The sequence below is a fragment of the Spermophilus citellus genome (genome assembly GCF_964194105.1).
Source record: "Spermophilus citellus genome assembly, chromosome: 1".
In the NCBI taxonomy this organism is placed as follows: domain Eukaryota; kingdom Metazoa; phylum Chordata; class Mammalia; order Rodentia; family Sciuridae; genus Spermophilus; species Spermophilus citellus.
This window is the reverse complement of record NC_138182.1, coordinates 76,218,371-76,230,518: the sequence shown is the minus strand read 5'-3', so window position 1 is coordinate 76,230,518 and position 12,148 is coordinate 76,218,371. Positions and strand designations below refer to the sequence as shown.

Below are 12,148 nucleotides of genomic sequence, written 5' to 3'. Positions count from 1 at the left end.
TTGCGGGAGGGTGCGGGCGGGATTTTCGCTGCCAGGGTTATCAGCACCACCAGCACAGCCACGGCCATCACCGTTCCGGAACCCCGGCTTGTGCACCGCCCCGCGGAGACTACCAACATTCCACCGCGGGATTGGCCTCCAGCCTCACCACCCGACCCTATCCCAGCCCAGCGGCTGGACCCGCTCTGGTGCACCTGCGCCCCACAGGCGGGGACCCGACTTCCAGCCTGCGCACCGCGGCGTTGAACACCGCTGCCTCAACGCCAGACCATCGGACACGGGCCCTATGCACCACTGAGCGGTGCAAGACCCATCACACTGACCGCCGCGACCCCTGCCCCGCTGCGGGTCCCTTCCCACCCCCTCCCCCGGCTTTTGCACCATTGCCCCACCACCAGACCCGACTCCCAGTCTCTGCCACCACCAGGGCCGCCTGACCCGACCCCAGGTCTTCAGCACCACTGCAACCACCGCAGCTTGCTAGCATCCAGCGCCCTCCTGTCCACTCTCCGGCACCACCGCCAGCCACAACATGCGCCAGGTGCGTGCAGGCTCAGCCCCTGGTGGGGATCAGATCCAACCGACAGGAAGAGCGCAAAGGGCAAGAAAAAGAAATGCCCTGTATGCAGATTTCTCTTCTAGCCACCAAGCCCCCGTATGGCACTCCTAAACTGGTTGGGTAATGAAAAGAGTCCAGATGTGTAGGGAGGAGGTCTTAGGGGTCCTAGGCTAGCTCCACAGCACCTCTTCTAGGGTCTCTCATTCAAAGATTGTACTGGGCTAGGATTAGGTGGATGTTGGTGTGATGGTATGAAAAGCCTGTCAATAAACCCATCCTGCTGGGGACTGAGGGTAGTAAGCTAAGTAGGCACCTCCTCTCCAAGAAACAGGGGGCTGCGCAGGTACAACCTGTGAGAACAAGGTCCTAGGAAGCCCTGTGATTTACTTCCCGCCCCAGAGAGGGTTCCCTAGAGGAGATGCCTGCTCCTTTCTGCCAATCCAGCCTTGCCCAGAGAGGAAGGAGAGGACTCTTGGGAGGTGGAGGAGGGCCACTCTCCACAGTCTTGTTCCTCTGTGTCCCCTCCAGGTGAGGATGAAGAGGATGGTAGGTTTCTTACTCTATGCAGGTTCTGAACCACAGGAAAGCAAACAGAACCTCTTCAGAATACCCATTAGGAGCCTATATTACACTTCTGCTTCTCTTTCAGAAAAAACTAGAAATTTACTCTGTCGAGCTCAATGGAACTAAAGACATTACACAGACTGACCAGGGGGATGACAAGGAGAAGTACAAAGGCCTGAAGAACGACCACTTGGAACTCAAAAAGAGTCATCAAAAAGAGGAGCTTAAAAAAGAACTTGATCTGGTCAGTAGCAGTAACCTTGAGGCAAAGAGGTCCTGCTGCCCCTCCTCCTGAGAGTTTTCTATAACCTTTCTCTTGAGAGAGAAAAATCTGTCTCAAGGATTTGGAATCCTCTTAAGACTTGTTATCTTGTTATCTTTTTTTTTTAATGGTATGATAATATCTGTCCTGGTCAGTCCCTCTGCAGGATTCCTGTGTTCTGGTTGGAGGCAGTCTCTGGTAAACAGCAGGGGGAAATTTTCAGATTCCAAGCCCCACAGGCATAGCCCAGACCTTTCTCCTTTTCAGTTGTTTTAATGAGATATAAATAGCCACTTGTCAGTTTTCAGTTGATAAAGAAAACCATTTGAGTTGAAACCCCCAGGAGGAAAACCAAAGCCACTGGGCCTTGCTAGGTTTGGGGTATGTGTGCCCATGAGAAAGAATAGTTCCAGTGGTAGGAATGTTGGACTTAGATTGAGCTTGGATTCAGGGAATCTAAGTCTCAATTCTCTACCACCTCAACTGTAACTGGAAGAAAAAAAAAGCTAGCTTTGCTGAAGTTTCATTTGCTTTACATAAAGGGGGAAACAGTTTGCAGAGTCTATACATGAGATATGAGAATTTTGTAATTAAAGTGCTTTATAGGAGTGTAATATTATTATAGAAGAACTTTGGAGTTATTGAAGCTGGCAGCTTTAGTAAAGAGCTGCCTTGGAGCTTAAATGTGACCGATTTTATCTCACAAATGCCAAAGGCAAAACTTCCACAGGGAGCTTGAGATTCTGTTAGATTGCTTGTACAGTCCATTGCAGAATTTAAAGCTCTATGATCTTTGAGCAACTACTGGACTGATGCAGCTAGCTCATTCAAGGCTAGGTAGCTGGTTATTTAACATTCAGGAACTTGGCAGGTAACAATTTGACTGAGGTCACAGTAGAAGCTTGAAATCTGGCTCTAAAGAGGAATCGGCCAATTCCACAAACCAGAGCTATTTGTTTATCTTTCCTGAAGAGTTTGTTAAGCATTTAGTATCACACTGCTAGACATTGGTTCATATATATTCTGACAGATGTTTAAGAACACAGCCCTGAAGTTGAGTGCAGTGGCACATGTCTGTAATCCCAGATACTTGGGAGGCTGAAACAGGAGGTTTACCAGTTAGGGCAACTTGACAAGACCATGTCTCCAATAAATTTAAAAGGGCTAGAGATGTAGCTCAATCATAGAGTGTATGCCTAGCTCATATGCCCTGGGTTCAATCCCTAGTAGCACACAAAAGAGAAAGAAAAAGAAAATAAAGGAAGAAAAGCAAAAACATCTCTGAGATTGGTCTGACCTGAATTCAATAAAATCTCAGTTTCCAAATTTTGCAAAGAAAGAATTTTAAAATGACTGGTGCCTACCTTTTAGAGATGTTCAGATGGTTAAATGAGATAAAGCAAGAAAAATAACAATATCAAAGAATGGTAATTATTTCCTGTGTATCTCTAGCATATTTATATATATATATATATATATATATATATATATATATATATACACACACACACACACCATATTTATATATATATATATATATATATATATATATATATACATACACACACACACACCATTCTTTCTTAAAATTGCTACTTACATGAATGATGAAAATACACCCATTCTCTCCATAAGCCTGTTGGTTGTGATGTGACTCCTTTCTTTGAGCAATCTATGAAGATGGATAATACTGTATAGAAAAATCATTTCCAGGCTATTAGCCAGAGTGTTTCTCTGCTTTCCTGCTGAAAAGCTGAAAAAGGAATATCTTGCTTTCTTCTTTTTTCTCAGGCCTCTCAAAAGACTCCTATAATTTGTAACAGTATGCTTAAATGCTTTGACACCCCTGACCTGTATGCAAATTAGAGCCCTGATAACTAAATTTTCTCTGACCTCTGAATGAATAATCTGCCAGTACTAGCCAGAAGAGAGTGCACCAGACACCCACCACATCACCCCCAACCTTCCCCCAAGCTCTCTTTCAGGCTGGAAGGAGAGTGAAGCTAATAGTACTCTGGTTTATAGAATGGCCCTTAAAGTTAGGCCCATTCATGCAAATGGTGGCTCTGATCTGCCTTAACTTAGCAGTACTTTACTATGCACAGAACTCTACTTAACCCTCTGAAACCCCATTAGCAACTATTTGATTGATACTGGTGAGAATGGATAAATGAGCAAAGCAGAATCTGACTGAGATGAAGGTTATAATAATAAGTTATCTTTTACTGGAAGGCATAATTTCTTATTGCAACATGGAACTTTTTTGCATATTTAAGAAACCAGGTGCAATGGTTCATGCCTGTGGTTCATGCCGATGGCTCATGCCTGTAATCCCAGCTACTCAGGACACTGAGGCAGGCAGGAGGATCACAAGTTCAAGACTGGCCTGGGAAACCTAGCAAGACCCAGTCTGAAAAAAAAAAAAAAAAGGAGGGGGGGGGAGAAAAGTAAAAAGGGCTGTGAATGTAGTTCAATGATAGAGTACCTCTCTGGGTTCAATCCCCAATACCAAAGAAAAGAAAGGGAGGAAGGAAGGAAGGAAGGCAGGGACATGGTACCAGTCACAGGATAAATCTATTTCACTCAGGGCTTAAAGAATCCTGGGTGGCCAGGCGTGGAGGATCCTATAATCCCAGTAACTCTGGCAGCTAAGGTAGAAAGATTGCAAGTTAGAAGCCAGCCTCAGTAATTTAGCAAGACCCTATCTCAAAATAAAAAATGAAAAGGCTAGGGATGTTGCCTAGTGGTAAAGCACCTCTGGGTTCAATTCCCAGTCCTAGGAGATGGGGGGAGTAGGGATTCCTGGGTGCTGAGCTTTCTAAGGGCATGAGGAAGAGTTATCTCTGGGTTTTCTATTACAGAAAGACTTTTCTAGTCTCAGTGGTTCTCAAAGGGAGAGGAGGGAGGAGTCCCTCTGTCCCATTTGGGACACATTTAACAATGTCCTGGTATATCTTTTGTTATTACAACTCAGCAGGAGGGTGTTGGTGGGTGGAGGGTCCACAACAAAGAATTATTAGCCCAAAATGCCAGTAGTGCCAAGAATGAGAAATGATTCTATGGCAAAATTTGCAAGTGTGGGCCATACTGGCATTTGTTTACTGGTAGATTTTTAATTCATGGAGCTCCCAACCAGCGGACTCCTTGAAAAGTTTGCTTCTTTCTGACAAAGATCCCCAATGAGTAGGGAGGACCTGTCCAAACACTGTCAGCTTTGGGTGTGCTCAACACCCTCAGCCAGTCCCAGCATCCAGGTTTGAATGAATTATCTAGCTAGATATACTAACACATGCTAGAGACCAGACTGAAGTTTTTTCCCTTACAAAAACTAAAAAAATAACTTCTAGATGTCAATGGCAAGTGCAGTCTGAACTCTCAAGAAGGCCGAGACTAAGAAGGACAAGATTCTCTGCAGCAGCAGCACTTTCCATTGCTGGATAGCCACTAGCACCAGGGCCCTTTCTCCCTTTTTCCCCAAACCACATTTTTCTGGTTCACTTCCTCTCAGTTTTCAAGGTTGGGGGTTCATCTTTTGGAATGACCTAATTCACTCTATTTTCCTTCCTTTCATGAACTCCAGGATGACCACAAACTCAATGATAAAGAATTGGAACAGAAATATGGTACAAACATCAGCAGGGTAAGTCACCAGGAAAATGGTGGGGAGTGGGGTCAGAAAGAGAAACCTCCTGACCATATAAGGTGGTGTGCTCAAGGTACACGGAAAACTGGAGGCACTTTTAGGATGGGTGACCTACAGCCACACCTATGAGACTGCCCATCATTCACATGCCTGGACCCTGAGATTGGGATGGTTATCTTCTGGGAGCTGGTGTGCCTGACCCAGGTTCAGGCTGAGCTCCTTCACTGAGATGCCTAGGTATCTTTTTGGTATCCCCAGAAGTGTGTACACATGCTTCCTCATGGTCATGGCCATAGATTGTTTTTAATCCATGCCTCCAGGAAGTATAATGGTGCATTAGGGCTCTTCTTATAAGAGACTAAGGAAGCTCGTGTCACAAAGTGAGAAACCAAATTAACCCTCTGAGAGCCCCATCTGCTTTCTCAGAGAAGGAACAAAGTCTCCAAGCACACTAACGTCTTATAAACTCCTTCAGCATCTATAAACTTCAGCATCTTATAAACTCCCCTACCACAAAAGGAATGTTTCCTTCTGTGAATTCAAATCCAAGTTCAATTTCAAAATTCTGGGTGTTTTGTCAGGCATGGTGGTATACACTCTTAAACCCAGCAACTCAGGAGGCTGAGGCAGGAGGCTCGCAAGTTCATGGCCAGCCTCAGCAAAGCAATTTAGCAAGGCCCTAAGCAACTTAGCAAGATGCTGACTCAAAATAAAAAGGGCCAGGGATGTGACTCAGTGGTTGAGCATCCCTGGGTTTAATCTCCAGTACCAGAAAACCAAACAAAATAAAACAAAAGTTTGGGTGTCTCAATGTAAGAAAATACAGATAATGTCCATCTGGTATTTTTAACTCACAAAAATACTTACTGTGTGGTTTACACTGGGTTGGCAGCAGGCAGGACAAAGAAGGACAGGTCACCTCTCACCTTAAAGAGGCAGATGCATAGGTATATGTAATGTCCACTTTATGCCTCCTGGGTGTCACAAGAGAGGTTGAATCTATACATTAAGAGAAAGGATGCTGGCCAGAGTTACCAGAGTAGTGTTTGAATTTGGACTAAAGAGGACAATTTAGATATACAGAGTACCCGGGAGCCAAAAAGGACATTGTGGGTTTGGAGAACAATCTGGGATTTCTGTGAGCTAGTATATGTGGAAAGCCAGGAAGAGAGGTAGAGAAGAGGCTGGGGAATGTCATTTAGGTGAAACTGCCAAGCTCTTTCATATTAACTCATTAATTCTCAAGTGTTCAATTCTGCAATATTTCAATGAAATTGATACAGGTGTATTAAAATAGGTTGTAAAACATAATCTAGAGTTTATTATATAATTTATTATCATTAATAATATTAGTGATAATCACTAATAATATTAATGTTTATCACTAATCTTTCACCTATTGTTTTCCTCAAACTATCACTCATAAATATTTACTTCAAAGTTTCTATAAGTAATATATTTGTGGCTCAGTTTTTTAGGTGTTCCTTAAATAGGACAATGGGACATAATGGGGCAAACTGAGGAACAGGAGCTATATTGTATAAGTAAGTGGGCACAATTTCTAAATAGAAGAAATTTGATAAGATTGGTTTTCAAAAAGCAGTTCTGGTAGAAGACTTTTTTTTTAAAGTGAGAGATGGAAAGGTCCAGAAAAAAAGGAATGAGAAGCCAGGATCAAGAAATAAGGATTTAAAAACTGAAAGCCCCAGGAAGATGGGAAGGAAAGAGACCAGGAAATTACCAGCAGCATTTGGTAGGAGGGAAGTTTGAATGAATCCCTAATCCCATTAGCCAAGTTAGAGAAGCAGAAGGAGAAGGGAACTTGATCAGGTGGTATGCTGTAGCAGGCAGATGAAGGTAAGCAAATATAGAGGTAATATAGAGGAGATAATGATGAATTTTTATTTTGAATCAATTGCCCCTTGTTATCCAGAGAGGAATGGTTCCAGGATTCCCCAAGGATTCCAGAAACCGTGTGTGCTGAAGTTCTTCTATAAAATGATATAATATTTACATATATCTTTCACACACCCTCCCATATACTTTAAATCATCTCTAGATGACTACAATATCAGATACATTGTAAAAGCTAGGTAAATAGTTGTTGTGTTATAATGTTTAGAGAATAATTACAAGAAAAAAGTCTGTACATATTCAGTTTTAATGCAACCATCATAGACTTAACTACACTTTTTGTTTGTTCTGGTACTAGGGATTGAACCCAAGGGATTTACCAGTGAGCTATATTCCCAATTCTTTTTTATTTTTAACTCTGTGGCAGGTTCTCACTAAATTGTTGAGGCTGACCTCAAAACTTGAGGTCCTCCTGCCTCAACCTCCTGAGTTATTAAAATTATAATCACAGACATGTATCACCACACCTAGCCTTAACTACATTTTTGATATGCAGTTGGTGAAGTTTATGGATGCAAAGGCAAACTGTACTATCAGAAATGTCTCTGAAACAGCCCTGTGGAAATGTTCAATTATTGAGAATGATGAAGATTCTGAGATTCTGAAAAAGGAATTACAAACAGAGGGTGATGGTATCAAGTTGGTGACTTGGAATTGAGTTATTCAAAAAATATTTGAGTTGCTAATACTGAAAAAGCATTAGACCCTAGAACACACTAAAAAAAAAAAAAAGATTAAAGACCTTGCCTTTAATTAGTTCTCAACACAACTGTGGAGAAAAGATATATACTTCTTGGGGGAAAGGCTATGAAAGTGTAGGATTTCAGGGTGGTATGCCTCTGCACACCCTTGGATGTCACACTTACCGGGGAAGGAATTGCTCACGTGGCCCTAAGGGTCAGGTAGTATTTATAACTATTATAATGAACCAGAACTTGGAACTTAAGAGTGAGTATATACAAAAGTAGGAAAATAACAGTCTAAGGATAAAAACCTAGCTTATGTGATATATGGAATGGATATTTTCTGGATGGTTATATTGTTTGGGGCTGTTTTTTGTTTTTGTTTGATACCAGGAATTGGACCCAGGGGCACTGAACCATATCTCCAGCTCTTTTTAATTTTTATTTTGAGACAGGTTCTCACTAAGTGGCTAAGGGCCTAACTAAATTGCTAAAGCTGGCCTCAAATTTGTGATCCTCCTGCCCCAAAGTGGCTGGGATTACAGGCTTGTGCCAACATGTCCTAGTGACTAGCTTCTTTATTTCAAATTCTTCTCAACCAAATTACTCCCATCTCTGGCTAAATCTCTCAGAAATGAAATTCCTAAGCATAGCTTCATATAGCAGCTCTGGAGCCAGTGACCTAGCTGAATCCTGGTGTCACTGTTTACCGGTCAGGTGACCTTGGGTAGGTTACATATACTCTCTGTGCCTCAAATTCCATATCTGTGAATGAAGGTAATGATAGTACCTTCCTCAGAGAGTTATTCTAGAGAATAAATATATGGGGAGCACTGTTTGACTGAGAATGATTATTAAATATACTTTCAAAGAAGGCGGGTGGAGGAAATAGGGAAAGGTTACCCAAAGGGAACTAAGTTACAGTTAGATAGGAGTAAGGAGTTCTGGTGTACCATTGTACAGTGGGGTGACTATAGATAATGGTAATGTAATATATATTTCAAAAAGCCATTAGAGAAGATTTTGGAAGTTTTTACCATAAGAAAATGATAAATGAGATATATATGCTTAAACATTATATCATGTATATAGGTATCAAAATATCACATGGCACACCATTAGTAAAATAATAATAATTTTTTTGACAAGGTGGGGAGTTGAAAAGATGAGGCATCAGCTTCATCTGCTTTTCTCAAGGCCTTCTTGGGCATGTTGATACCTAAACACAACCTGCAGATATAGAAAGCCCACCCTCTGAGGGAGGAGAAATGTCTAATTTCTGTGTTTCTGAATCTGTTTTTCTTGACTTTTTTAGGGTCTCTCCAGCATCAGAGCTGCTGAGCTTCTGGCTCGGGATGGACCCAATGCCCTCACCCCTCCCAAGCAGACTCCAGAGATTATCAAGTTTCTCAAGCAGATGGTGGGGGGCTTCTCCATCCTGCTGTGGATAGGAGCCATCCTGTGCTGGATTGCATATGGAATTCAGTATGCCAGTGATAATTCTGGATCCCTAGACAATGTAAGCCACCTTCCTGGTTTTGCTTAGCAACAGGGAGGAACATAGTCAGACCCATTAGGTACAAAGGGGGCTAGAGGCAGGAATTCTCCCAGCTGTAAAACAATAGATATCTGAACTACTACTACTACTTCTTTTCTTTCTTTCTTTCTTTCTTTTTTTTTTTTTTTTTTTTGTGTGTGTGTGTGTGCATGTGGTGCTAGGGATTGAACCCAAGGCTACATCCATGTTTGGCAAGTGCTGTACCAATTAGCTACCCATGTAAGCTATACCTATCCCTGGATACCTGAATTTTTCATATCGCAGAGGCAGCATGAGCATGAGTTTTAAAAGAGACAAAACACCCGAGTTTCTAAGGGAAAAACATATCTTTATACCCATGAAATATTTTGGAGCTCTCTTTCCTCAAAGCTAATTTTGCCCTTTACCATTGGGACAATTATGCCTACTAAGAACTGAATGCCATACCCTCAAAACTGAATCTTCTGATACCATGCTAAAGAAGAAAGCCAAATGTTGTATGAGGCCACTGATATGAAATGTCCAGATATTCATGTCCCTGGGGACGGGGGCACGTCAGTTGCCAGAACTAGTGATGGGAACCAGGTGTGATTATTGAAGGGTATGATGGACTACAAATGTTTCCAATTTCAAATTTTAGGGGATTTTGGAATATCTGCATATACATAATGAGATGTCTTTGGGGTAGTGCCCAAGTGTAAACACAAAATTTGTTTTGTGTTCATTTATATATATTTACTTGGCCTGAAGGTAATTTTTTGCAATGTTTTTAGTGTGCCTGTGTTGTGACTATGACCCATCCCATGAGGTTGAGTATGGAATTTATCACTTTGGTGCTCAAAACTTAGATTTTGGAGCATTCCAGATTTTGGATTTTCAGATTAGGAATGTTCACCTGGTACCTGTTTCTCTTGACTGCTGCCTCTTCTCATGCAGGTGTACTTGGGCTCGGTACTTGCGCTAGTTGTTATTTTAACGGGGATTTTTGCTTATTACCAAGAGGCCAGAAGTACCAACATCATGGCCAGCTTCAGTAAGATGATTCCCCAGGTGAGTAGCAACTACCCTCCTCTGGTCCTCTTGTGATTTCCAGGTGAATAGGTAGGCAGCCTTGGTCCTATCCTGTTTTCTGGGTCTTCTTGGTTGGGCTACCTCTCTCTCTGAACCCCAGTTCCTCACAGGGTTTTGACACTGTCAAGTGAAGAGAGATCCAAGAAATGTTTAGTCAAGGGAAAAGCAGGACAATCATTGCACAACATCCTCTACACCATTTAGAACGTCGTTCAGGGGGTTCCAGAATTTTCCTTCATTGGCAGCTAAGGAGATCCACCTGTGCATCTCTTGTGACTGCTTTCACTTTCAAAGCATATTGCCCCAAAATGCTCTTATTCCTCCAGCAACCTATGTTAGGTGTCCACAGCAGGGAAACCTGGCCTAGGCCCAGAGAATTGTCAAGTGAAGGAAAAAATTCTGGAGAAAAAGATATTCCTGCTGTGCTAAAAAAACAGGATACCACCTCATTAAAGTCCTCCCCACTTCAACAAGGCTATTAAACCTTTCAACTCAGTATTCATCCTTGATGCCTTGCCAGGTGGCTCACCTTTGTTCTACTTTCTTTCTGTGAGGCCCAGCTCCCACTTTGCCATGTCTGCCAAATAACTGCTTTTCCTGTTTTCAATAACAGAGCTCAATTTAAAAATAGTTCTTAGGATCTTCAGACCCTAGGTGACATAGTCTTCAGTTTCATCTGTGCATTCTGACAGTTAATGGATTCCATGCCCCTTTCCTGGGATTCAGTGAAATACAGAAAAAGGAGGAGGGCCAGCATCATCACAGGGTCTGAGATGTCTGTCGTGGTTTTCTTCTGTAGCAAGCTCTTGTTATCCGTGATTCAGAAAAAAAGATAATTCCTGCAGAGCAGCTGGTGGTGGGGGACATTGTGGAGATTAAAGGAGGAGACCAGATCCCTGCGGACATCAGGCTGCTGTCTTCTCAGGGGTGTAAGGTGAGCATCAGGGAACACCCACCTTGAAGCTCCTGCTCGGAGCTGACAGGTGTTCTGTTCTTTCCCAATCTTGGTAGAAGAGGCAGGAAACAAGGTGCCTAATTTTGAGTTCTTTCCAAAATTTCTTCTAGGTAGATAATTCGTCTCTCACCGGGGAATCTGAGCCCCAGTCTCGTTCAACTGAGTTTACCCACGAAAACCCCCTGGAAACAAAGAACATAGGCTTCTATTCTACAACCTGTTTGGAAGGTAAGACCAGTTGTCTGCCAGCCACAAGTCTGACCTGTACCACTTCTCCTTCTCAGGCCTGATGTTTTTGTCTCTCCTGTCCCTTGGTATGAATATTTACCCAGAGGAAACATGGAACTGAAGGTTCCAGAGGACCAATGTTGGCCTTTATAATATCATGTGCTGATTGCATAAGCCACCAGAGAGGGCTGTCGGTAGGACTCCTGGAGTAAAATGTCTACTTCCCCTATAGGCACAGCAACCGGCATGGTCATCAACACGGGTGACCGCACCATCATTGGTCGCATAGCCTCCTTGGCTTCAGGTGTTGGAAATGAGAAGACGCCCATTGCCATTGAGATCGAGCACTTTGTTCACATTGTGGCAGGCGTGGCCATCTCCATTGGCATCCTTTTCTTCATCATCGCAGTGTCCATGAAGTACCATGTCCTGGACTCCATCATCTTCCTCATTGGCATCATTGTGGCCAATGTTCCTGAGGGCCTCCTGGCCACTGTCACTGTGAGTCCACACTGTTAGGCAGCCTGCATTTCCACACTGTTGGCACCTACCATTGCTGCTGGGGAGGCTCCTACCCACAAACTACAGCCCCCTTTCAACAACATATCCTCCCTACCAGGGACCACCATGGAACATTCTGAATAGACTGTTTCTTACAGGAACTGATTGAGACTATCATTTACAGGTTTTTCTAGACCCCTAAATGCTTTCCCCACATTTCTTTAAAGCAAC

At 42.9% G+C, this 12,148-nt stretch overlaps 1 protein-coding gene across 1 annotated transcript in view; it reads left to right on the top strand.

Moving 5' to 3' along the window:
• Positions 1 to 532: 532 nt before the first annotated feature.
• ATP12A (ATPase H+/K+ transporting non-gastric alpha2 subunit) overlaps positions 533 to 12,148 on the top strand; it is a gene marked incomplete at both ends in the record, with an annotated part of 29,145 nt that continues 17,529 nt past the window's right edge. The window contains 9 exons of the mRNA XM_081279566.1: positions 533 to 541; positions 1,088 to 1,105; positions 1,209 to 1,367; positions 4,966 to 5,025; positions 8,941 to 9,144; positions 10,099 to 10,212; positions 11,033 to 11,167; positions 11,299 to 11,416; positions 11,649 to 11,917. Of these exons, the coding sequence (XP_081135692.1) occupies positions 533 to 541; positions 1,088 to 1,105; positions 1,209 to 1,367; positions 4,966 to 5,025; positions 8,941 to 9,144; positions 10,099 to 10,212; positions 11,033 to 11,167; positions 11,299 to 11,416; positions 11,649 to 11,917 (1,086 nt within the window). The remainder of the gene's footprint in view (positions 542 to 1,087; positions 1,106 to 1,208; positions 1,368 to 4,965; positions 5,026 to 8,940; positions 9,145 to 10,098; positions 10,213 to 11,032; positions 11,168 to 11,298; positions 11,417 to 11,648; positions 11,918 to 12,148) is intronic.